This window comes from Diabrotica virgifera, chromosome 1, assembly GCF_917563875.1.
Source record: "Diabrotica virgifera virgifera chromosome 1, PGI_DIABVI_V3a".
Classification (NCBI taxonomy): Eukaryota; Metazoa; Arthropoda; class Insecta; order Coleoptera; family Chrysomelidae; genus Diabrotica; species Diabrotica virgifera.
This window is the reverse complement of record NC_065443.1, coordinates 101,992,650-102,018,934: the sequence shown is the minus strand read 5'-3', so window position 1 is coordinate 102,018,934 and position 26,285 is coordinate 101,992,650. Positions and strand designations below refer to the sequence as shown.

Sequence of the window (26,285 nt, the reverse complement as noted above, 5' to 3'; positions counted from 1 at the left end):
TCTTATCTTGGATGGAAATGGAATTTGTTACAAAGTCTTTCATGTTTGTTGTCAGTAAATTAAAAGACATTTTGAAACACATATTATGGAACGATAATAATTTTTTTAAATCATATCTAATACAAAATTGAAAAATAACTCGGGTACAATCGAGAGCCACAAGTAATCCTTCAAAGAGCCGCATGTGGCTCGCGAGCCGCAGTTTGGCCACCCCTGTACTATACCATAGATATAAGATTCAAAATGTAAACTTTATTCTGTTGTCAAAATTTTCTTATCTAATAAAATTAATCTTTAATTCTACTACATATCTCCTTTTTCTTTTAACAAATTTTCATTTAAATGATTTGGTAGACTATATTTCATTTACCTTTTAAATAGATTATTTATCTCTTCTGTGAATTTATGAATGAATAAATTATGCTGTAAAAACTGTTAAATTGACAAAAAAACAAATATGGTATGTAATATACAACAATTCTCTCCTTTTCACAAATAATCTGACTAACCTTTTTTATCTTCTTTACTTCTTCTCATGGATTGTGTTGTCCTCGGTTCTCCCACACGTGCTCCTCGGATGCTGCTACGGTTTTTCTCTTCCAAACTGTTTCATAAACAAAAACAGCTCTCGCTCGAAATCTCTTCTCTATTTAGTCTCCGACTCGATACAAACAATATCAATCTTTATAATTCCAAGATTCTTTCTCTCAGCTCGATATCTTGTGCAAAATTGATACAAACCGGCTAGGAGATTGTACTTTTCGACTCGATCACGATTTCGTCTCAACAGGAATCTGCTTACACGGCCACCAAATTCACCACTTTACACAAAATTACTAATTTTCAAACTGGACTGCTCCCTTCCGATCTTAATTACACAGTAAAAACTTTTTTCCTCATCAATCTGAGACTCAACCACTCTTTTCTCCCTCCATAAATCTCTTCGCCCTCCATAAATCTCTTCGCCAATCACAAGCATTCTCTCTACACATTACATCCCTACTTTCTTTTCTTAAGAATAAATAGTGTTGTATACAAATTTTCTGTCTTGTCAAATTTCCAGGAGGTATTAAATTAATTTTTTCTTATATCCTAGAAACACTGTATATTCTAAAACTAAACAAATTGTTTATCGTCGTTTCTTTCTAGGAAACCATTTAGAAACATATTGTCTACTCCAACCACGAGTACATTCACTTTCTAATCCGACCGTATTTTAGTTCATTGTTTAATTTATATAAGTCCGTTCGTAGAATCTTTACCACCAAACATTTCCTCTTTCCACGAAACACTGCTTACGGCTAAATCATATTATTTACAAATTTTGGCTATATACAGGGCGATGAAAATTTACGTCGTGGTCTTTGACATAAAATTAATTCTCTAAATTCTCCCCATAAAACTTATTTAACAATATATACTAATGGACCAAGAGCTAGCAACGTCGGGAAAACAGTGATTTTAAGACACTTGGTTTTTTAATATATTATTCCCTATGCTTCCTTGAACACCTTACCGCCCATCTGGCTACTGAGACAGGTTGCGTTCATTACTGCGCAGCGCACCTGTATACTTAAATATATCGAATTTAAAATTATTTTAAGACGAAAAATTTTTTTGCCATTACTTTTTAAACATTATTAGAAATATGAATTATAATTGCCAGGCATTTCTGTGGTTGCTAAATATGCGCCAGACGCTATTTTTTATAAATAATAATTGAAAAATGTAAGTCATTTTAGTATGTCTGAAATTTTAATATTATATTATTTACACATAAATAAATGCAAAATTAATTTGCCAGGCATTAATTCGGTTGCATTCATCAGCCAGATGGATTTAAAATCATAAAAATAATGTGTATTTTCAGCAAAACGATCGCTGCTTGGGTTAAGAAACTAGACAAACAAAAGATACGACAATTTCGGGGGTGAATGTTGTCCGCACATGTTATTAAGATGGCCAGTCACAGTCGCAATAAATTCACAGTTTGTTAACGATTCTTGTCGAGTTTCTATTTAGTGAAAAGTAATTGTGATACAATATAATGGCAAATAAAATACAATGTGTGTTTTGCAAGGAAAAAAACGAGAATATAATAACTTTTGTGGATGAAAAACTGTTAAAGTGTAAAGAAGTTTTGAGTGCGAAATACAATTTAAAATATAATAATGTACAGTTACCGGACCAAGTGAATACCACTGATGGATACCATAAAAAATGTTACAATTCTTTTGCAGCCTTAATGGCTAAGTATCGTAACATATCTGACATTAATTCAGTTTTGTCAAATCTTCGTCATACATCAAGTTCTTCGCTGTCAAGTGTGAGTGACACTGTTTTAGATAGTGATGAATTTTCCAATTTATCGTCGACCGGTTTTTCTGATACATCTAGTTCTAAGACATTATTACCAAAAACTTCAATTAGTATAAGTGAAACAGTGGCATATGACGAGGCTTCTTCAAGTTCATGTACCAGTTCAAATTTCCAAGAAACAAACTTTTGTCCTGAAATCCCGCCGATTGATGGTCATCAGTCAACAGACACAGGTAATAAAAGAATATGTTTTTATTGTGGAAAAGATAGAAAACAATTGAAGTGTAAGAAACAAATCCTACATTCCTGTAATGATGTTAAGATATATGATAAAATAACAGAGTGGGTAACAAAATTACAAAATCAGGAGTTATTAAAAAAATTAATGATAGTAGAGTTTTATATAGTTTAATTTTTTATCATCATTCATGTGAATTGGAATATTTAAATAAATATAAAAAAATTATGTCTGATACTACCCGTACCTCCTGGCACAATGTGAGAGATATTCACATGAATATTTTTAAAAAAATTGTGTCCATAATTGAAGAAACAGTAGTAGCAAAAAATAAATATCTGTTATTAGCTTCTCTTTGTGACACGTACAACGACGAATTACAAGAAGAGTTAACACTTCAACCTGATGCAGATGTCCATGTAATTACAAATAATCAGCTTGAAGAAAAAATATTAAAACATTTTAAGCAAATTAAGATTGTAACAAAAAAGAAGAAAAAAGTTATTATGCATAAAAATAGTCATTTATTGGAAGATGAAGATATTGTGACACTTGAAGAAAATGATCTTATCGATAAAGTTGCGTACGTTTTGATGAAAATATATATCATTTTAAATGATTTTAAATCCATCTGGCTGATTACTGCAACCGAGTTAATGTCTGGCAAATTAATTTTGGATTTATTTATGTGTTAATAATATAATATTAAAATTACAGACATACTAAAATGATTTACATTTTTCTATTATTATTTATAATAAATAGCGTCTGGCAGGCATTTAGCAACCACAGAAATGTCTGGCAATTATAATTCATGTTTCTAATAATGTTTGAGAAGTAATGACAAAAAATTTTTTTGTCTTAAACTAATTTCAAATATATTTACCTGAATCTTTTGTTTGTCTTATTTCTTAACACAGCCAGCGTACGTTTTGATGAAAATATATATCATTTTAAACGATTTTAAATCCATCTGGCTGATGATTGCAACCGAGTTAATGTCTGACAAATTAATTTTGCATTTATTTATGTGTTAATATAATATTAAAATTACAGACATACTAAAATGATTTACATTTTTCTATTATTATTTATAATAAATAGCGTCTGGCGCGCATTTAGCAACCACAGAAATGTCTGGCAATTATAATTCATGTTTCTAATATTGTTTGAGAAGTAATGACAAAAAAATTTTTTGTCTTAAACTAATTTCAAATATATTTACCTGAATCTTTTGTTTGTCTTATTTCTTAACACAGCCAGCGTACGTTTTGATGAAAATATATATCATTTTAAATGATTTTAAATCCATCTGGCTGATTACTGCAACCGAGTTAATGTCTGGCAAACTAATTTTGCATTTATTTATGTGTAAATAACATAATATTAAAATTTCAGACATACTAAAATGATTTAAATTTTTCAGTTATTATTTATAAAAAATAGAGTCTGGCGCATATTTAGCAACCACAGAAATGCCTGGCAGTTATAATTTATATTTCTAATAATGTTTAAAAAGTAATGGCAAAAAAATTTTTCGTCTTAAAATAATTTTAAATTCGATATATTTACCTGTACAGGTGCGCTGCGCAGTAATGAACGCAACCTGTCTCAGTAGCCAGATGGCCGGTAAGGTGTTCTAGGATGCATAGGGAATATTATATTAAAGAATCAGCCGTCTTAAAATAGTTGCTCGAAAACGTTGCTAGCTCTTAGACCATAATTTAACTCTAGAAACTTCCTTAATTAGAACCATTCTTTGTTAACATCCTGCATCTCTGCCTTCTACTATTTACAAGGCAAAGAGATGACGAAATAGAAAACGGAAAGGATTATACAATATTCAATCACATCCCGTTTTCCTTCATATAGGAAAAGGTACAAGAAATGGTTCTTAGTACTCACAATATTGGTAAAGGTAGAAGTGAAAGAAAGGCAATTTATCTTTTATTTCGATTCAGAGGCAAGGTATAGTAGAAGGCAGATATGCAGGATGTTAACAAAGAATGGTTCTAATTAAGGAAGGTTTCTAGATTTAAATTAGTTTAAAAACTATCATATCTTTTCTGGTATTCTTCTATTTCTGCGCATTGTTCTTTTAACCATCGTTCTTTCGCCTGCTTAATTTTGTATTTTATTTTACAAATTATGTTACAAAATTATTAAGAACTAAAATTATTTCTATTTGTTTCAGCCAGGAAGTCTATGATTACGTATTTAAAATCAGTAGAAAAAATTAATATTTCCTCAGATAATGTGGACGAACCTGGTATTGGTAATTTAAAGAAGCTTACTCATTTCAGTATTGAATCCATTGTTGGAGAAACTAATAAAACTGACTCACACGATACAATAGATACACCAAAAAAATTGCGTCTCAATAACAAACAGAAATTGGTTGATATGGATAATGTAATAACCGCTAGTGTAGATAATAATAATAAGTCCTCTGACGTGGGTAATATAGAAGGTGTAGGCTATATTGAAAATAAAATTGAGATATCGCCAGAAGACGTCATTGCTTCGACTAATGTACTTAATGTCAATAACAACGACATCTTGTTTCACGATAATACGGACGTGAAACTCGCTCTCGCTCCAATAGCTGACGAGAAGGTACCCAACCATTCCTGCAGTCCACAGTTGCCAGTACCATCCCCAAATTATCCGGTGCAGTCCAGCACCGCGGTACCAGATACTCACAGTTCTTTACCTCAAGCAACTAGTCAGAAACCCAAAATAGTAGAAAGAGGTAGTACGTCGGATATAGGAACTGATTCGACTTACAAAAAATCATCGATACGTACTATACGCCGTGAAAAGAAGAAAGAGTGTACTTTTACCGTACTGAATATACCAAATGTACCTATTAACACGAAGCCGATCGCAGCTAAACGTCAAAGACTGAGTAAAATTGATTTGGCTGCGCTGAAAAGAAACAGAAAAAAGAAAAAGGAGAATAAGAGAATCAAGAAAATTAAAAATGATAAAGTTTGTGTGGAATATGGTGTTACGATTTATGGGTATTCCGATTGGTCCGATAGCGACAGTTCTTTTTTTAGTTCGGATAGCGAAAATGAAGAAACCGAGACAGATCTTGTTATTAAGAGCGGACCGCCTCTTCAGCTGGATTCGCGTCCAGAGAAAATGCAATTTTTAAAAACACTCAACCTCACAACGCATAGAATGAATAATTGTAAGTATAATTTTTTTTCTGCTTTATTTTGTAACATTTTTTTCTATCTATGTAGTTTAAGATAACCGTTTTTGAGTAATAATAAATGTCTACGATGTAAGTACTCGATCTGAAATCTATAGTAGTATTCGCGCTGTATAACCCGAACGTATTCAGAGTAAGTTCGGGATTAGTTTCCAAGGCGCAGGCGTCAACGTAAACTGGACGTCCTGGACATGTTCAGGATTTTTAGCTCCACGAACAATTTTCGGATTCGTAATGTAATGACGGGTTGCATACATTAAGGTTAGAGAAGGAAGCCTTTTCTTGTCCCTTTCTTATTTCGAAATCAATGTCAACAAAAAATGCAACTGCAACAAATTTGTATGTCAACAAAGAGAAAGAGAATAACAGCAACAGGCAAAGGTTTAACTTTCTGTTCAATGCCTTTCTTAGAAGTTAGAAATTTGATTAGCGTCTTTATTATTTCGACAATATAATTTGGTATTTCCACGCCGAACTCCGGCTTAAATTTTTGTAGAGAGTAAAAGATTGTTGAGTTACTTGGAAATTGCAGCTTGTTATTTAGATATAAAAATTACCTTTAACTTCCTGGGGGTTAAACATTATCTGACGGAAGGAATAATTTAGTAAAGCAATAATTTCCAATTTTGATATATATGTATTGAATTTGCTGGTTGTGGCATTGTGTTGTGGTTTATTACACCACAACAATAATGGAATATAACAAGACACAAGAAATAGTTTCAGAATAAGTTTGATGTGTTGTTTATGTTTCATTATATTCAATGAGAGACTAATTTAACTCATAAATTAAACTGAAAAATAAACCACAAGAATATGTAGGTACTTATAAGCTCATCTAGATAGAAGAAATTAATTAAAAACAGAGTACAATTTATTGTAATACTACCGTAATAGATAATTATCGAATATAGAATGAAAAGTAATAAGATAATAATACTAGAAAAGGTACCTACTTATTTATAAACATACTAAATGGAAAACATTGACAAAAACAACTAAAAAAGCTTTATTTAATATAAAAAATATTAAAATTTGTTTGAAGAATATTTAAATGATACAACACTTTACATAATTTCAAAACTTAAAAAAATCAGAATTTACATCTACAAGTTGTTTAAGTTTAACAAAACAATATTTTAGGTTAAGAATTGGAGGGAGTAAGAACCAGTGATGTGGGAGTAGAGGGGATGCGGCATACGGTGAAGTAGATGGGTTCGGTTTCACTCGCAAAAACGCTCCATCCAATATGGCGGAACAACTCTTTGGTCGTATATTCTGCTCTATATAAAATATATAATTATAAAATTATATTATATTATATAAATATATAAATAATAACCTGCCCGTCGCCATATTGGATATAGCACAAAAGTGTCAAATCAAGTGGTCCCATTTAGTAAATACAAAATCATCCCTTATGTCGTATCCCCTCTCTCCCATATCACTGGTAAGAACAGAATGTCAAAAAATTCTTCCCAAATATTTTGTGCGCCTGTGCGAACTTAAAATCCGAAACAAAATCCTCGAACATCGAGAGGGTATCCCGGACACGTTCAAGACCTTTTTTCTGTATTGCTATTCGAACACCGAAATAAAAATCCGGAGGGTGTTCAGAGGGAAAGATTCGACCTCCGCGAACGCTCAATTTTGTAATGCGCAGGCGTTCTCCCTCTGGATACATTCAGGATGTCCAGCGCGAACATAGCTTATATAAATAAAAATGAATGTTTGCGTGTATGTCCTTTATAAAATCGCAAACTACGCATTTGATCATCTGAGATGACCTTTAGCGAAGTTGTTGTGCATGAATCCCGTGAAGGTTTCTGAGTTGGTACGACCAATCTAAATGAAAAGGGGGGTTGCCCCCTACATGTTTTTCTATTTTTTTTTTTGAGAAATTGTTTTTTCTTCAGAAATTATCAGAAACCGAAACATCCGAAAAAATTTAAATGATTCAACTTTGTATACATAATATTTTTGAGTGATTTGTTTGTTTTCTGGTATTTTTTAGTTGTTTAACTTTTAAACATTATTAAGTTCTAAGGCGGTATGAAGTTATCTAATAATTATTATATTGTATCCAGCAAACGTCATGACCATTTATTGTTTAATAAACTACTATGTCATTTAAATTCTCATACAAATGATCATTAGTTTTAGAATTACAAAAACTGGAGAGAAGGAAGTGGCTAGATCCCAGTGTCATCATAGAAAAAACTGACGATGAAATAACATCCTTGAATCTTCCAGTGCCTTTAAAGTCGACGTTAACGTTAAACATGCTGCAAAATTACAAGGCCAAAAAGTGTTTCTTTCAGTTACTAGGGCTGAAGATGATGTCTGCAGAGGGAAAACAAAGTGAGTACACTATTTTCAATAATGCAAGTCAGTATCGACCACACCCAACTAAGAATAAAAAAATCTTCATCTTCATCTCTAACATGTTGGTTGGTTATTGACGAAAAAACTGTACTTTGACTTCCTCGGCACAACCAGTGGAAAAAGACTGAACACAGAAGCAAAACTCGGAACAAACTGTAGTCCTCTTAATGGAAACAAAAGTTTTGTTTCAACTTTGTTTTTTGTTTATCGAGTTCTAGAAAACACAAACAAAACATACACTCAACTGCCCATCATCATTCTCTTTGCCTTATCCCTATGCGGGGTCGGCTTTCCTAATTGCATTTCTCCACACAATTCTATCTTGGGTCATAATATCAATGTTAATCTCCTTTACCAACATGTCCTGCCTTATCGTCTCCCCCCAGGTCTTCTTTGGTCTTCCTCTCCTACTCCTTCCAGGAATCTGCACTTCAGCTATTCTTCGTATTGGGTGATTAACGTCTCAACGTTGAACATGACCAAACCAGCTTAACCTATGCTCTCTCATTTTGGCATCAATTGGTGCCACACCTAGACTTCCCCTAATATACTCATTTCTAATTTTATCCTTCTTTGTCACTCTACTCATCCATCTAAGCATTCTCATTTCTGCCACATGCTCTTTCTTTTTCACTGCATAACATTCAGTTCCGTACACCATAGCCGGTCTTATGGCAGTTTTATAGAATTTTCCCTTCAGCTTCATTGGAATTTTTCTGTCACACAACACACCACTCGCTTCGTTCCACTTCATCCATCCAGCCCTAATTCTACTGCATGCATCTCCATCTATTACTCCATTACTCTCTAATACCGATCCTAGGTACTTAAAACTATTGCTTTTCACAATCATTTCACCATCCAAAGATACCATTTTATTTGTAGTAACTCCATCTTTAAATGAACATTCCAAATACTCTGTTTTTGTCCTACTAAGTTTTAAACCTTTTTCCACCAGAGCTTGTCTCCACTGTTCCAGTTTTTGTTCTAAGTCTCTTTCACTATTTCCTATTAACACTACATTATCAGCATACATTAGGCACCATAGAATGCTGCCCTGTAGTTTCGCTGTTATCTGGTCCAAAACTAATGAGAATAAATAAGGACTAAGCACCTTTGTGCTGCAGGACTGCACTAGGTGCAGTCCTACTTTCACCTGAAATTTATCAGTCTCTCCCACACCTGTCCTAACACTAGTCATTACTCCCTCATACATATCTCTAACAATCTTTACATCTTCGCCAGGGACTCCTTTATTATTGAGTGCCCACCACAGAATCTCTCGAGGAACTCTATCATATGCTTTCTCAAGATCAATGAATACCATATGAGCGTTGGTCTCTTTATTCCTGTATTTTTCCATCAGTTGCCTTACAATGAAAATTGCAATGTTGATTTGCCCCGCATAAAGCCAAATTTATTATCGGATATTTCGGTTTCTTCACGTATCCGTCTATCAATTACTCTCTCCCATATTTTCATGGTGTGGCTAAGTAGTTTTATATCCCTGTAGTTTGTACATTGTTGTATGTCTCCCTTGTTTTTGTAGACAGGTACTAATATACTGCTTCTCAATTCGTCTGGCATTTGTCCAACTTCCATAATTCTATTAAATAGACCTGCTAGCCAACTTATTCCTATCTCCCCCAATGCTCTCCATACTTCCCCAGGAATGTCATCTGGTCCGACTGCTTTTCCTTTCTTTATTTTTTGAAGCGCTTGAGCCACTTCCTCGTTTGTTATTCTGGTAACCATTGCTGTTACTGTCTCCGTTAACTCCACAGGCTGTCTGTCAAATTCTTCATTTAATAAACTGTCAAAATACTTTCTCCATCTCTTTTTGACATCTTTTTCGTGAATTAGTATTTTATTATTTTCATCTCGGATACATCTAATCTGATTAAAATCTCTTGCTTTCTTTGCTCTCTGTTTGGCTATTTTATATATCTTTGCTTCGCCTTCCCTGGTATCAAGTTGATCGTATAGGTTTGAATACGTTTCTGCTTTAGCTGTTGCTACTGCTACTTTCGCTTCCTTTTTGGCGACCATATAGTTTTGAAGATCCATGTCCGATCTGGTTTCTTGCCACTTTTTATATAATTTTTCTTTTTATATAATAATACATTCAACTGCCCATGTAGTGTAAAACCGCCATAACAGTCATTACTTGGACTGACAGTTAGCGACAAGGTAGAAACGAGGAAATAAGGACAGGTGTCACATATATGTCATAAGGCGCATAGCATGGCTAAAGTGGAACTGGACGGGTCATGTGTCCAGACCAGGCGATGGACCCAAAGAATTACAGTGAGCAGACCACAAGCAGACAAACGAAGCAAAGGTAAACCACCTACAGAACTGGAAAAAAATTATTGGAAGCCTATGTTCAACTTTGACGCAGAAGGCTGGATGGTGATGACCATATTGTATGGGTTGTGTGTTCTAATATCATCAATAGTGTTCTTTGAGATTTTTTTTGCTTTAACAATGAAATGTAAATGTTTTAAAAACAATGAGTTTTATTTTTTTCTTGCATTTTAAATCTATATCATTTTTAGCTTTGGAAAAGAACTGGACGGAAGTGGTGAAAGACCGGATAAAGAGAAACTGCGAGTCCTCTGTCACAAAATACACTGAAAAACTAACAAAAAAATTGGCCTCTGTTAAATCACACCAGGGTGAACATATGATCGATAACAAGATCAAAGATAACCCAATTTTAAAGCTGCCCATCGTTCACCAATACAGAGTTAATTCACTGCACATCGATAAAAAAGAAGACTGCAAAAACATCGCGATTAATCAAGGCACTGGAATAAGCTGCCTTCCTCTTTCTATGATATTGGTACAGAATCAAAATTCTATGAAGAATGAGAAGTTGGAAAGTTCGAAGGAAAATATTTGGGTCGAGAAAGAAGATTGCACCAAGTTTAAATGGCCGGGAGTATTGGAGTTAATAGAAGCCTATAAAAGGTTTTCAAATGGTAAATAATATTTTTCAATATTTATATATTTCTTTAATTTTCTACAGTTATCTGTACTAAGGTTATATTTATCTAAACAAATGTGGAAGATTACTTTTGTAGAAACTGGTAGTACTGCGGCCATACGTACTCATAGTATTTTTGAAAGAATCGCTTATATACGTAGTTTCAAAATTTTTACACGGTCCAACTCAGAAGTTAAATTATAATTATTATCACGTTTTCACAATTACACCAGAATAATTTTTTCAAATGTAGACCTTTGCAAAACCAGGTCAATTAAATGGGTATTTAAAAATAAAAAAAAACAAAAAAGTTGTAAATTATATAAAAAAGTACTGGTCAGCACTAATCTTGACCAATTAATAATAATTATAAGCGGGCTGGAAAACTTTAATAAAGTACAATCTAATTCTGCAAAATCAAGCCATGGTAAATTTGACTTAAGTTACAAATGTCAGTTCTTTTGTTAAGTGCAGTAGAGTGTTTAGTATGTAACACATATCCAAAAATTGTCGTTTGGTGTAATTATTTTCATTGCAAACTATCTTAACTTCGTCAAAATGAACCTTGTATGTATTAAACTGTTACTACCGTTTAAACAATATCAAGAAATAATAGGTTTGTTAATAATCAATAAATTTTGAATCTTTGTTATATAAATATACACAAAAAATCTCTTGTAACACATTATTTTCTGTTTTGTAGAGAGGGACGTTCAGATCTTTCAAACGAAAAAGCAACAAACGTACCTGGCCGAAGAAAACCTGAAGAGGCAGCGCGAAGTGAAATTCCTTGAAAAGAAACAGCGAGAGTTACGTTCCGTTTTGTTCAGGAGAGAGAACGAGAAAAAAGAACTGCAAAATAGCATTGACCAATTAAAAAATTGTATCAATTCCTTTCGGTAACATATGGTGATGAGGAGAATGACGGAAATGTTTGAATTTCTCTTTTCGGTTTTTATGTTTGTTGTCTGTTATTGAGGATAGGTTGTTAATTTTGGCAAGGTGATCGTGGATAAGTCGACCAAAATGTAGTGATTTACCTTCAAATTTAAACGATATATACTTGTAGTGTACAAATTCAATCGGTCAGTAAAGGAATTGTGTAAATCGTATCACAATACATGGTAGTGTGTTTTCTTGTAATCATACTAAATTCTCTTTAATCATTTTAAAATCCAAAAATGCGCATGCTTTGTTGCAACAATAACGCATTGTGAAGATAGCTACAAATTATGAATGACATAACGAAATATTGGTGTTTGGCAGTGTTGCCATGTCCTTAGAATAAATCGTGAAGGAGCATTTGAAGAGTACAGGGAAAAAACAAGGAATGTTACTTGTTCATGAATTTTAGCTTTTCTTGTCATGTGGTAGCAAAAACTGAGGACTATTGACTGACTTATCGATTCAGGACAATAACCAGGAAGGTCAGTCTATATAAATTTTCTAAAAATTTGTATACCGGGAAAGAACGAGGATTGTCCATGCGCTACCGAACAAAAACAAGGCATGTCAGCAGTATCCCACGTACAGCTGCCGGTAATGACGCGATTATTTCGTTTTTAGGTAGTAAAAGGGTTTGTGTTTTAAAGTGAGAATACTTTGACAGTTTACCATATGAATAAGAATTGCTAAAATTGTTTTTTAATATACGTTCATAATAATAAAATGACATTTCTTGTTTTTCTAGATCTTTTTTTATCTCTGAATTGATATTTATGTAAAAAATTGAGGTTTTGCTCATGTTACCTAAAAATTTTATTATATCAGTATTTAAGTAATATAAAATTGAATAATGTCTATGAAAATGAAACAAATCTGCTAAGTAGTTTTTACATATCACAAGAATTATTTAAACCTTTATTGGTGTTTATCGCAATATGTATAAAATGTGACATTCCTTGTTTTTCCCCTGTACTCTTCATGTGATATAATATTATATTAATTTATTAAATATGGAAAACATAAAATAGGTAAAATAACGAAAAAAAATTTTAATGTTTTTTAATTATGTCGAAATACTAATATTTCAGTATAAATAATAAAGTTCTTGTGTTAGATTTTAATACTTAAATATTTTTAGTTTTTTATTATCTATATGAAAATAAGTCACATTCCTTTTGTAATTATTCAGTGTAACTTTTCAACCACCAGATTGGCAGCTACCACGAAAATAAATACAAGATTTTGAAATTCACATTTTATAGATTAAATTATTAAATTGTCAATGAGTTTAATCTCTACAATGCAAATTTAAAAAAAAATGTAATTAGTTTAATAATGACTGCAGATCTCATGATTGAAAACCAAAATAAATATTTGACATACAATATAATATTTAGATACATTCATCCCAAAATAATAAATAAATGGTCATAAAATTGATATCTGTTCAACATAAATATGTGACAATCTGGCAACTTCAAAGGTTCTGCAATTAATATTAAAACGAACAAATATTTTTATTTGTTCGTGTTTTTTTTTATTAAAAATGGCAGATTCCATAAAATACTATAATAAACATGTACTTTTTCAAAGCTTTATCTCTGTATCTTTGAAGAATGCAACACATACATTCTAACGACATGGAAACACTACCAAACGCAAATATTTATTTCTCTGATTATCATTTGTAGCTATCTTCATCGGAACGTATTCTGGATAGTGTCCAAAAATTCTAATAACACTATCAACTGCGATATTACCCTCAGTTGAACTCAAAGCTGGACCTACACTGTAGAAAAATGGTACATCGATCATTATCACTGAAAGTTCTTTGCAGCGTTAACGGCAAAATAAACATTTTACTAATTATGTCTAACATAATATCCTGGGGCCGGATAGCTCGGACGGTAGGATGTCTGACTTTCACGCAGAAGGCCGGGGATCGAATCCCAACGCCGAGGAAAACATCCAGATATTTTTAAAATATCTACAGGCATCAGCCTGAATAAAATGAGTATTCTTTTTCTCATAAACATCTTTCAGTGCGTCAGTTTTTCGATTTTGTATGTGACAGAAAAAAGGCACGTCGTAATCACATTACAGACATTTGTAACATTTATTCTAGTTGTCGATAGATGGTCGAAAAAAAATTATTTACTAATTATATAATATATCTACGAATATAATCTGTACAATTTATAAGACTATACAAATCAAAGAAAATACCATTTTATAAATGCAATAAACACAATTTATTTGTTTTTATGCCAAATTGCAAATAAAATGTGACAACTGTCAGATTTAACTTTAAAAACTGAACTGTAACTAAAATGTCATGTTAGAATAAATGTTATAAATGTATATTATCACGGACTTACCTTTTTTTTTCTCATCATTTGTGACGCACTGAAAAATGCTCATGAAAAGACGCATACCTTGAGTAAAATCAGGGGTAATACTAGGCAGTTGAAGCATAGCACTGGCCCTGTTACCTTCCTTGTGTACTGTAGGCCCAAGAGATAGCAGACTAGCGTGCTGTAATCCCAAAGCCGCGTTAGCGGTATAGGACTGTTATTATAGGGAGACTATTCAGCCCTGTGATGTAACAAACCCGTTATAAATAACGTGTACACGTTATGTTAACATAACGTTTGATTATAACGTCCACGTTATCCAGCATGTTATTTTCAAAACGTTAAAGTATCTTCTTGCGCGACAAGAATAACAGTATACAGAAATTGAATAAGTTAGAGGAAGACAGACATAAACATGCAGCGCTGCATGTTATTTGAAACCAAGATGTTATTTGAAATTCCCGGGCCTCGGTCCGTGAGGTGTTCTTTCTATTGTGCATTTTATTTAATTTTTGCTTGTCGTGTTGTTATGTTATAAAATGGCTCAACAAGGATTGAAATAAACTACAAAACGGACATTCAAATGGATTTACCCAATCTGGCAAAACTGGTCTCTATAGTCTGTATATTTTCATCATTTAGGTATATGAATAAAATGTTTTTGTTTACAAATGACATAACCTCAAAAAATAATACACATCTCTAAAAAATAACTTTAACAAACCTTCTAATAGCATCATCTAAATATTTTAATAACACGACGTTTACAATCTAACAAAATTCTGGACTAAATTGACAATTTTTTATAGTTATTGATTCTTTATACTACACGTTATTTTATAACAAGAGGTTAAATAGGTCCCGTTAAAATGAACCTGTTATGTTACCAGATAACGTTTTTGAGAAACGTTATTTGTCATACATCACATCAATTTGTAGAATTTAACGTAAATGCAGGATAACGTGCACGTTATTTGTAACGTGTTTGATACATCAAAGGGGTGATTATTATGTCGAACATTTCAACACTTCCAGCACAATGAACGATTTATGCAGCTCGAGACTCATATTTTTATTCTGTTCCCGAGAATAACAAGGTTCTTTGCTAGAGGCGCATAACTCCGATCGGGGACAGTGACCCGCTGATTTTCAATACGGTATATTTTTGCCGGTCCTGGATAACAACTCTCGAAAAAAGTCAGCAGCGAACCGTTATTTATGTATTTGTGTTTGTATTAATATGTATGTATAACATTTTAAAGAAGATAATGCAGGAGTGTCTTGCGGCGCATCTGTTTTCTCTTGATAGCATCCGACGATTTCTTAGTGCAGTTATGCCGCTGCCCTGAACATATTTTAACCATAGTGTTCTTTTTCGTACTTATACAAATTGTTAATATTTACTGTACTGTACTTCTTGTTTTTTATATTTAAAAATATTTATACTTTTATATCTATTTGTCAATTAAAATGTCTAATAATCTGTATATATGTAAATTGTAATTTAACACTGAGACAATTCGAGTAAAAAAATATGTATTCACGTGAGTAACGATACCTATACAGGCTGTTTAGTGTTAGATATAGCCAATTGAAGGAAACGCTGAAATAGGCAACACTGCTTATGAGAATGAGTTGAATTGCCACTGTAGAATGACGAATGAGAGAATGAATTTGCGCAAATTCGTGCGAAGGGAAGCGGGGAAGCAGTGTTGCCATGTATAGGGTGTACTAGTATATCTAATTTAACAGTAAACAGTCTGTATATACAAAATATTAACCATATGATATTTACTACAGGAAACTAATCCAAAAGTCTATTCCCCAAAGTAAATAATTTAGTGCAAATTTAAACCGAAGTAAAATCTTTCAGTGATTATATTTTTTGGGCATAAACTCTTTCGGCAAGGTAATTCTTTAATTACATTGGTAGCATCAATTATTATCATAGAACATACTCCAAAGTTGTGTTAAACATATGCTCTTGATAAAGTATTCCACTTGTCATTGTCTTTAGTTCACATTATATTAATTCGTCGCCTCAGTACTATAACTTGATAACTCCAAAATTTACGTTTTTGAGATAACTAGTTCACAAGATGTATTTTATTTGCCTCCATATTGTCTAAAAACTTGATAACTCGCTCCAAACGGGTTAAGTATTTATTTATGATTGACGAAAGTTGATAAATTTAAATGCCCCTAATATTCAGTGCTAAAACTTGACAAGATAACTTATCAAGCTATTATTTAATCGAAATAATCGTGAATACGACATACACTGCATGCTATAACTAGATATCTCGAGTTATCTAGTTGTAGCACGTGTTTTTCTGAAACCATTGAGCTTACCACATAATTGCTATCTCTTTATTCGGTTCATTTTAATGCAAGAATTCGAGAATTGTTAGCAGATCTGGCAACCCCATGGCAGAGGGCTAATTTTCAACAAAATAATGTTTAAAATATTAGTTGTGTTAAAAAGTTCACTGATATGCAACGTGGCACAACATGCTACATTACCAAATGTTAACATTATGGTAGTGCTAAAAGTTGATAACTTTAATTTTTCATGGTTTTTTCCATATTGGAAAACAAATTTGCACCGTATTCCTAAATAGATCAGTTACCAAAAAGTTAAGGAACAGTATTTTAGAGCCTCAGAGTGAATTCCGTATTTACCAACATCATGGTAGCCGCACAAATATCTTTAAACTCGTTTATCTCAAAACTACTAATTTCGAGTTATCAAGTTATAGTATTAAGGCGACGAATTATTATCCTCGATTATCTTTTCTTCCTTGTAATTTTGTTATTTTCTCGCGTAGTTATATGTTATTCTCCTGATCGTCGTCTTCATTTCATCATTAGACACTGGTAGTCTGAACAGAAAGAGCGATGATAAGGGAATAAGACCTTCAGCTTTAAGAATGTAAGTTCGAGAGCGTCAAATCTGGTTAGTAGCTTGGATATGTTCCATCACTTTAAGTCCGGTTCTATTAATTTATCAATTGCCAAAACACATTTTTGTGACAGCTACATTGTCCTGGTGGAAAAGGTTTTTTTCCTTTAAGCCGGGCCTGTCTTCAGGAATATGTACCTAATGCATAGTTTGATTAGAAGTTGAGACACGTACATTTTATCCCAAAACAACGATGCCATGACCTTCCCAATGATGCATCACTTTCTTTGGAACTGAAGAACTGGCTTCTATTCACTTAAACAGCAATTGCACACACGTTTATATGTCAATATTCAAAAACTTGTGCACTTGTGTAGACAGTTTTCTGGCGTGGTTTCATTTTTTACGTAGATCACCTTTGACCGCTTCACGACTACTTTTAAACCTTTTTTACCATGCACAACACTGCTACTGCCACTGTGTCTAGTAACACATGCATCGTCATAAGGGGAAAAATATGCGCGTAGTGTTACGATTTATTGATGAGCAGTAAATTCGAGATCGAGAACTTATCACACCGCTTTAGTAAATGACCCTTGTGTATACTCATAACATCGCTGGTTTCTTTTTTTTTTTCTTGATAATTTGCCATTTTAGTGGGTGATATTCTCGTCAAACCAATAATGTAATTTTAAACGAGTTACATCACATACTTTTAAGAAACCTACATACTCATATTTAAGAAACAAATACTGAAATGTTTTGTTTTTAGCTTCTCTATTTATTATCATGCTAACCCTAAATATATCTGAAGTCGACTTCAACTGTTTCTACCCACTCAAAATCCCTAGAAATAGGGATTTGAAAAAGAAAAAAATGGAATAATTATGCTTGTAAGGTTTTAAATTTACACTTCTCCAAGAAATTAAAGCACCACCTTAAAAATTTATCATATTTAATGACTCGAATTTCCTAAACCTGTTGCCCGATTTAAGTGATTTTTTTAACTTGTTATAGCCTTATTCGTTAACAATATCGCTGTAATAATATTGCTGTTATTGAGAAATTCACACCGAGAATGCAGTACGACTAAGATAGGGCAATTCATTTCTAGTGGGGGAATAAACGCATAGGGTTGTCGGTCTTCACCAGTTGTTGATTGCTCTCTCAAGAGCGTCGCACCGGAACTGTGGCAACAGTGAATGAGCATTCCTATCTTAACCGTACTGCAGTCCCAGTGTGAATTTCACGTTAGACAGATAAATTGTATACCGGGCATACCAATCAAACTGCGATTTTTTCTCAAAGTCTGCGTCGCCCTGTTTAATATTCTAGCATTTATAAAATACTGAAATTAAAACCCAAGTATAGCCTCATATTTCCTTACATTCTGTTTTTTTATTCATTCGCTTATGTTGGATGATAAAAAGTTAGGTACTTTAACAACTAGCCTTGCTTTTCATCAATGCAGGGTGTTTTTTTTAAATAAGTATGGCAAACTTTAAGGGGTAATTCTGCATGAAAAACTAATGACAATTTGCTTTATAAACGTATGTCTGCAAATTCCGAGATAGGGGGTGTTGAAATTTTTCTTACAAACTGACGATTTATTTATTGCTCTAAACCGATTGAGATATGCCAATGAAATTTGGTAGGTTTTAAGAGGTAGTTATTGTGCATTTTTGACATACAATTGGGAATTTTATGTTCACCATTGGCTCACATAGGCGTCATATTACCCGTGTGAGCGCCAATGGTGAATATTAAATTCCTAATTGTATATCGAAAAATGCGCAATAACTACCTCTTAAAACCCACCAAATTTCATTTGGTGGCATATCTCGACCGGTTTTAGAGCAATAAATAAATCGTCAGGTTGTAAGAAAAATTTCAACACCCTCTATCTCGGAAACGAAGCATTTGCGAACATACGTTTATAAAGCAAACTTTCATTATTTTTCATGCAGAATTACCCCTTATTTGTTTGCCATACTTATTTAAGAACACCCTGTATTGACGAAAAACAAGGCTAGTTGTTAAAGCACCTAACTTTTTTATTATCCAACATAAGCGAATGAATAAAAAAACAGAATGTTACGAAAACATGAGGCTATAGTTGGGTTTTAATTTCAGTATTTTATAAATGCTAGAGTAGTCCACAGGGTCACGCGAACTTTGAGAAAAAATCACAGTTTAAAATAAGGCTATATCATATTAAAAAAAATCACTTAAATCGGATAACAGGTTTAGAAAATTCGAGACATCAAAAATGACCAATTTTTAAGGTGGTGCCGGTGGTGCGTTAAGTGCTTGGAGAAGTGTATTTATGTGTTATTTAATTGGACAAAAGAAAAAAATGTAAAAATTCTCGAACTGTCTCAAAAATTTGGTCGACTTTCCATTTCGGCGATAAGAATTACGAACTGAAGAATGTTAAACTATAAAAGATATAGCTGTGATGGAAGAAGGTGGGTTTATAATTTTATTTTGTTATAGTATTATGTATTTGATGCTTCCGATTGAATGATTTTGATGTTAGTACAAGAGCAAGTCATCAAAATGCAACTATTCTAGCAATGATGCGTTATTTCTCAATTATTATTAATAATTTTTCAGCCAATTGACTGAAGTCAGTAATTTTGTAAATTTTTTATTAATTTATATCCTAGACAAAATTAAGAATAGTTCAATTCTATTAATCAATCTGAAAAAGTGATGTTCTAGTAGAGAAGTGAAGTTAACAATATGAAAAAATAATAACATCCAAATAATATAGTTTTCTACGTAAAACTTAAATCGAAAAATACTTACCTAAACACATTTAAATCATCACATTTAAAAATCACGCGAATTCAACAAATTTCAAGAATTAGTAAGGAAAATAACAACAATGACTGCAACACTGTAGATTATAGAAAAACAAAGGCAAAAATAGTAAGCGAACCAACAAAGTGCAACATTGTGGTGGAAAATAAAGTAAAGATATAGTTTAGTAGAGTTTCAGAATTGTAAGCAAAAAATTCCTGTCAAAATGGATGTGTTAAAAGTGTTGTTGACAGGTTATTATACACGATGTATTCCTTGAAGTTAATATCTATTGAAAATATTTAAAAGTACGATCGTATTCTTTCTATAAAAGTTTTTTACTTTCTATAAATGTTGCGTGCACCCTTATTTTTTTGACAAGTAGAAAAAATAACGGATAGATATTACCATAAGATATGCAAGCGATATAACATTTATTGGTATCATTCAGATGCTATCATTCATTCTAGGGTCTCTCTTGTCTTTTAAGTAAAACAATGTGCTTAAGATTGTTTCCATAATTCAGACGTGATATCATCAAATGGTATGAGAACCAGTTAACAATGTTACTTGTTCTTCTTATGGCCCCGTGTACCTATAGGGGTCGGCATAAGTCAGGCAACAAATTTGCTTTAAGAGTAAAAACGCAGCGTCAAAATGAATTTATTCAAAGAAATTACAAAAGGGATTAGAAAGAGAGTTACTGTAAGTGTTCAAAATGATGCCAATCTTGATCAATGCAGTTACTGCAACGGAGAGGCAGGTCTGGCGAAGCACGTCAAGCTGTGCGCGAAGATTTTCAAATTCTTCTTCAATTGCAGTTCGGGGGTCGGGAAAGGTGCGTGGTTCTCTTAGAACATAGGGTGTCAGACGTACAAAAATACGATGTAACAAAAAAAACTCTTTCTTGAAGCGTGAACTTGTATCGGTTTTCATTCTGAAAAGGCGTCTACTTGACGAACGCGTGCTATCATGACATCGACACAACTGTCTGAAGCACGAACATGTTTCGTTTTAATATTTTTCGACAGCGTTGCCAGGCTTATGAGCATTGCCCGACTTATGTCGATTTTTCGAGGGCTTTGCCTGACTTATGCCGACCCCCGTACAGTGCGTTGACGAATTATCTTAAGGTCAGACGTCTGTCTTTTGCGGCATGCAAAAGTTCGCCAGTGTTATGTATGCCTGTCCAGTTCTTTATATTTCGCAGTCACATTTGTTTGCAACCTATTCCTCTCTTGACCTCAATCTTTCCTTGTATGTTGTTCTGAAGCTATTTTCTTGTGGCATTTTTACAATTTTAACTATTTATAATGGGAAATAAGCCACAATATTATAAAAAAAATGACTTTTATTAACGTTTCGACACCCAAATCGGGTGCCGTTGTCAAAATACAAAATACTACTAACATAAACAAAAATGTTGTTGCTTAGTAAAAAAATTCTTCTAATAATTTATTTAATTTGACTCATTTATATCGGCAATTCAGATACATATGATACATTTTAACTCATATTATACGCAACTCATAAATATTGGCAATATCATTTTAAAGTCCTCTACGTTAAAATGTATCATATGTATCTGAATTGCCGATATAAATGAGTCAAATTAAATAAATTATTAGAAGAATTTTTTTACTAAGCAACAACATTTTTGTTTATGTTGTATTTTGACAACGGCACCCGATTTGGGCGTCGAAACGTTAATAAAAGTCATTTTTTTAATAATATTGTGGCTTACTTTCCTTGTATATTTAGTTGAGGGATTGCGTATTTTTCCCTCTCAGGATATGGCCCAGGTATCCAATTTTTCGTGCCTTGATCCAGTTGAGCATATCTATATCTCACAGTATTTGCTCCTCTTAAGACTTCCACGTTTCTCACCCTATCTGTCCATGGTATGCTGAACATTCTTCGCAAGGTCCACATTTCGAAGGCCTCCGACTTACTAATGGAAGATATTATCAATGTCCATGTCTACATACCGTACAACAATATGGGCCATATCTACACTTAACCATTCTGTAACGGAGATTGAAGGAGAGCTTGCTGTTACAAAGTAGCGGTTTAAATTTAATAAAAGTTTGTCCTGCTTGTTCGTTACGGCATTTTATTTCTTGTTGAGGATCCCATTGGTTATTTCACCATCATTCCAAAGTATTTGAATGTTTTGACTTTCTCGATTGGGGCATTATGTACTTACAGTTGTACTCTTAAAAGTGCGCTCTTTCTTATTGCTATCCATTTAGTTTTTCCAGCATTTATCTTTAAGCCATCTGTTTTTCCTGCGATATTTATTTTATTTAGCATCAACTGCATATCATGTTCGTTATCTGTGGTTATTGCGGTGTCGTCGGCGTAACGAATGTTATTTATCGGGTATATCCGTATGTCACTAGACAGTTGTTATCGGCGACGGCCAAAATCTTCGACTGTGTGAATTGTGTGAATTCTGTCGACTAATTTTCATGATCTGATCGGAAAACCGGAAGAATTTTTGATGATAAAAGCTCTTTCAACAGAGTTGAAATAATATTCTTTCATGACAATAATGATTTTGTTGTTACAGTAACGGCAGAAAGAAAAACGTGTTTTCGGAAATACCGTTTGCCTGTATACCTGGCGTCTTCTGCGCATAGAGGAGCGCAACAATTAGGGGAGGGGCAATTAAATTAGGGGAGCGCAACAATTTTATTTCTATAAAGGGGGGCGCAGGTACAAAAAGGTTGGAAACCACTGCAGTAAGTGTAAGACGTCTTCGACTTGGATGCCATCGAAAGCCTTTGTCAGGTCTATAAAACACATATGTGCTGGTTTATTGTACTGGATGGCCTTTTCTGTAATTTGTCTTAGTACAAATACGGCGTCTACGCAGAATCTTCCGGATCTGAATCCTTGTTCATCTGATCGAGTTGTTAGTTTATTGATTTTGTGGGTTAGGACTTTTGTGGTTAGCTTAAGTGCGGTTGTTCAGTAATGTCCTTGTGTCCTTTCTTGAACATTGGTATCATTATGCTGTTTCTCCATGCGTCTGGTATCTTGCAGTGCAATATTAGTTTTTGTATAAGTTTTGTCATCTGTAGGGTTATACTTTCTCCTCCGTAATTCTGAATCAAGTTATTATATCTACACACACATACATCGACAAGTCCCGAAGCTGCAGTTAAAAGCAATCGCTCAGTACGCGTTTGCAAACGCGAGCTGCACACACATACATCGACAAGTCCCGAAGCTGGAGTTAAAAGCAATCGCTCAGTACGCGTTTGCAAACGCGAGCGATCCATCAATTCTAAATCACTCCGCGGCTGGCTTCGTCTCAGCCCAATTGGTTTCTACTAGCTCAGTTCGCTAGCTTAAACCAGGGAGTCTCTTAGATAAGTTCTCTGCAAGACTACTAACTGCTGCTCCTCGTTCGCTTACTTCTGTATTAGTTCTTCCGGCCACCTCTCTGCCTTCGTTGCTTCGGAGTGGGAAGTAGATCGAATCTGCTTTGGCTTTACGTCGAAGAATCGAACCGTGTGCGCCTTCGGTATGCACAGATTATTACAACTTTGTGTTTTTTGTCTGTAGTGTAAATCGAACCAAATTAGGTTCTTCTACAAGCCATGTAAAAATCGAATCTAGCACTTTTGTCCACAACACATTTTGGAACTATGCACTTTCGCGTGTTATTAGAAGTTTGGTTGGAAAGATTCATAAACTCCACTTCTCGTCTAACGTCGGAGTTCATCGCAAATTTCTTTACGATTGTCAAGTATTCTTTATCGTAAAACGAAAAGATATTGAAGTAGCTATTAATTATACTTTGTAAATTTTATTTAACAAAAATTTAACTCTTTACACTGAACAAAAATCTTTGTGTTCACGAAAATATGTTAAGAATTTTGTATATTTATTAATTCCGTTTTGGTTGCGAGCTCTTATACTATAAACCAAGAATGCAATGTGGTCTAAAAAGTCGAATTTAACTTTTTAAGCTGTTGTTTATTTTTATTTTACGGGTGTTTTAGTTAAGCGAAGTGAAAGTGGTGTTCACTTATTCTGTGATAATGAAAACTTAGTAATTTTAACATAAACACTGTTTCTAGCATGACAAACTGAATAAAATTAAAACTAAATAAAACGAACAATGGCTGTTTTATTTTAAACCCTAAATGTTGTAGAAATAGAGGATATTAGCCAGGAATTAAGCAAAAGGGCTACGAAAATTATGTTAGCATTTGTTGGTAGATGGATTGTTGTGGATGGATCAACAAAATATTGAGGATTACTCACTTTAAATATACAGTGAGGACGTTTGAGTTGGAATAAATTCATTATCTCGAGAATCTTCGAATTTGGAAAAAATGCTGAGACAGGTCAATTTTTATTCTTAAATTATGTATTTTTGGCATATCGATGGCCTAACTGCAATACCCCGTATCTGACAATTTTGAGATTTTGAGAGTTTCATTGCATTAGGTTTGTTGGGTTGCCTAGCATGTTGTGTCAGAACCCTGTATCATACAAAAAATAAGAAAGCCTTGGAAAATTGCTTTTATTTAATATCCCGTATTGCTCGTCAGAAGACATGCGCATAAAAATATCCCGTATCTGTCAGTTGTACATTGCATTCTTCTACAACCTACACGTGTGCGAGTTTATTTAGCTGTTCAGTGAATTAATTATATTTCAAAGGTAAGTTTTACCACTATTTTTATTAAAAATATATTTCTACTGGTATTTTTATAAATTTTAATCAACCTAGGATATTATAACTTGATAAAAGAGTCTAATATTGTGAGACCTTACGATACGGGATATTGACTGCTTGTTGTGAACAGATTTGCATACTAATTTTTAGTAGATACGGGCTATTATTATAATATTGTGCATTACGTGGCATCAAAATTTAAATTCTTTGATATTAGTTTATTAAAAAAACGGAAATGAAAAGGCGAAATAGAGATTTCGCTTGTTTGATATTGTGTGTAAAGGTACTGTTTTTAATATGAATCTAGTCTACACTGAGAAAAATTTAAAAACAAAAACCTCAGTTAGGTATACAGGTTGTAATAGATATTATAGTCGGTTCGCTAAACTCAGACACAACTGGCTAGTGATTTTAGTAAGTATTTTTTTTTGTTTTTGGCCAATTTTGCTGAAATTGGAAAAATTACTAACTATTTAGTAATTATTAACTATTAAGTAACTATGTTTTTGCCAATTTTACCAAATTGGCAAAATTACTTACTAAAATCACTATCCAGTTGTGTCCGAGTTTAGCGAACCGAGTATATTAGTACAAATAAGAGATTTATTACCCCTATGTTTTATCAAATTTTTTTCTTGTTTTGACTTGCCTTATTATCCATTAAAGTATTTATTTGTGCTCATATCTTTTACAATCTGTATAAGATTAAGTTATCTTAATTATGGTTTTTTCAGATGCAGGCAACTCGATCACACAGAATTTTGTCTATGGTTTTAAATCGAAAAGAAAATAATAATCAACAGCCTTCTAGCAGTACCAAGCAAGTTTCTGAAACTGCTGTATTCACTGAGTTCAGTGAAGTCTATAAAGTAAGCGCCACAGATGGGACCCTAATACCGATAGAAGGAGATTTTCGAGATACTACTGATTGGCACGATACTGAAAATATCTCCATTTTACTGAGCAACGTTCAACAGCAAATATTTCAAGATGAAGTCCTCGGTGAAGTCGCACATGAGCATCTTGTAGAAACTGATGAAAGAACAGAAAACATTAATTCAAGTCCTGCATATTTAGAACAGAGAAAAACTCAACAGCAAATATTTCAAGATGAAGTCCTCTGTAAAGACACACATGAGCACCTTGTAGAAACAGATAAAGTAACAGAAAATACTAATCCAGATACTTATTTAAAGCAAACACATTTATTGGAAATAGGCAATTTGCACCTTAACCCCGGTTCAAGCATCACCTCTGAGGAATCCAATCAAAACTACGATTATATCCTTGAAGAAGATCCCGATTTTTCAGATAAAACTGCTAATAATGAAGAGAAAACAGACTGTGCGAGGAGCTCAGATGAAGATTCCAATCAAAACGACGACGATTATATTTGAAGAAGATCCCGATTTTTCAGATAAAACTGCTAATA

General features: G+C 33.3%; 2 protein-coding genes across 2 annotated transcripts in view; both read left to right on the top strand.

Moving 5' to 3' along the window:
- Window positions 1-24,290, top strand: part of LOC114333210 (uncharacterized) — a 197,859-nt gene extending 173,569 nt beyond the window's left edge. Inside the window, exons 17-21 of the mRNA XM_050660558.1 lie at window positions 2,241-2,552; window positions 4,752-5,753; window positions 7,935-8,138; window positions 10,721-11,146; window positions 11,855-24,290. Coding sequence (XP_050516515.1) covers window positions 2,241-2,552; window positions 4,752-5,753; window positions 7,935-8,138; window positions 10,721-11,146; window positions 11,855-12,054 — 2,144 coding nt within the window. The 3' untranslated portion in view covers window positions 12,055-24,290. The remainder of the gene's footprint in view (window positions 1-2,240; window positions 2,553-4,751; window positions 5,754-7,934; window positions 8,139-10,720; window positions 11,147-11,854) is intronic.
- A 266-nt stretch (window positions 24,291-24,556) lies between these two features.
- LOC126889588 (uncharacterized) lies at window positions 24,557-26,285 on the top strand. Its single transcript, XM_050657996.1, has 2 exons — window positions 24,557-24,837; window positions 25,588-26,285. Exon 2 carries the CDS (start codon window positions 25,588-25,590, stop codon window positions 26,248-26,250), a length of 663 nt encoding a protein of 220 aa, XP_050513953.1. The 5' UTR covers window positions 24,557-24,837; the 3' UTR covers window positions 26,251-26,285.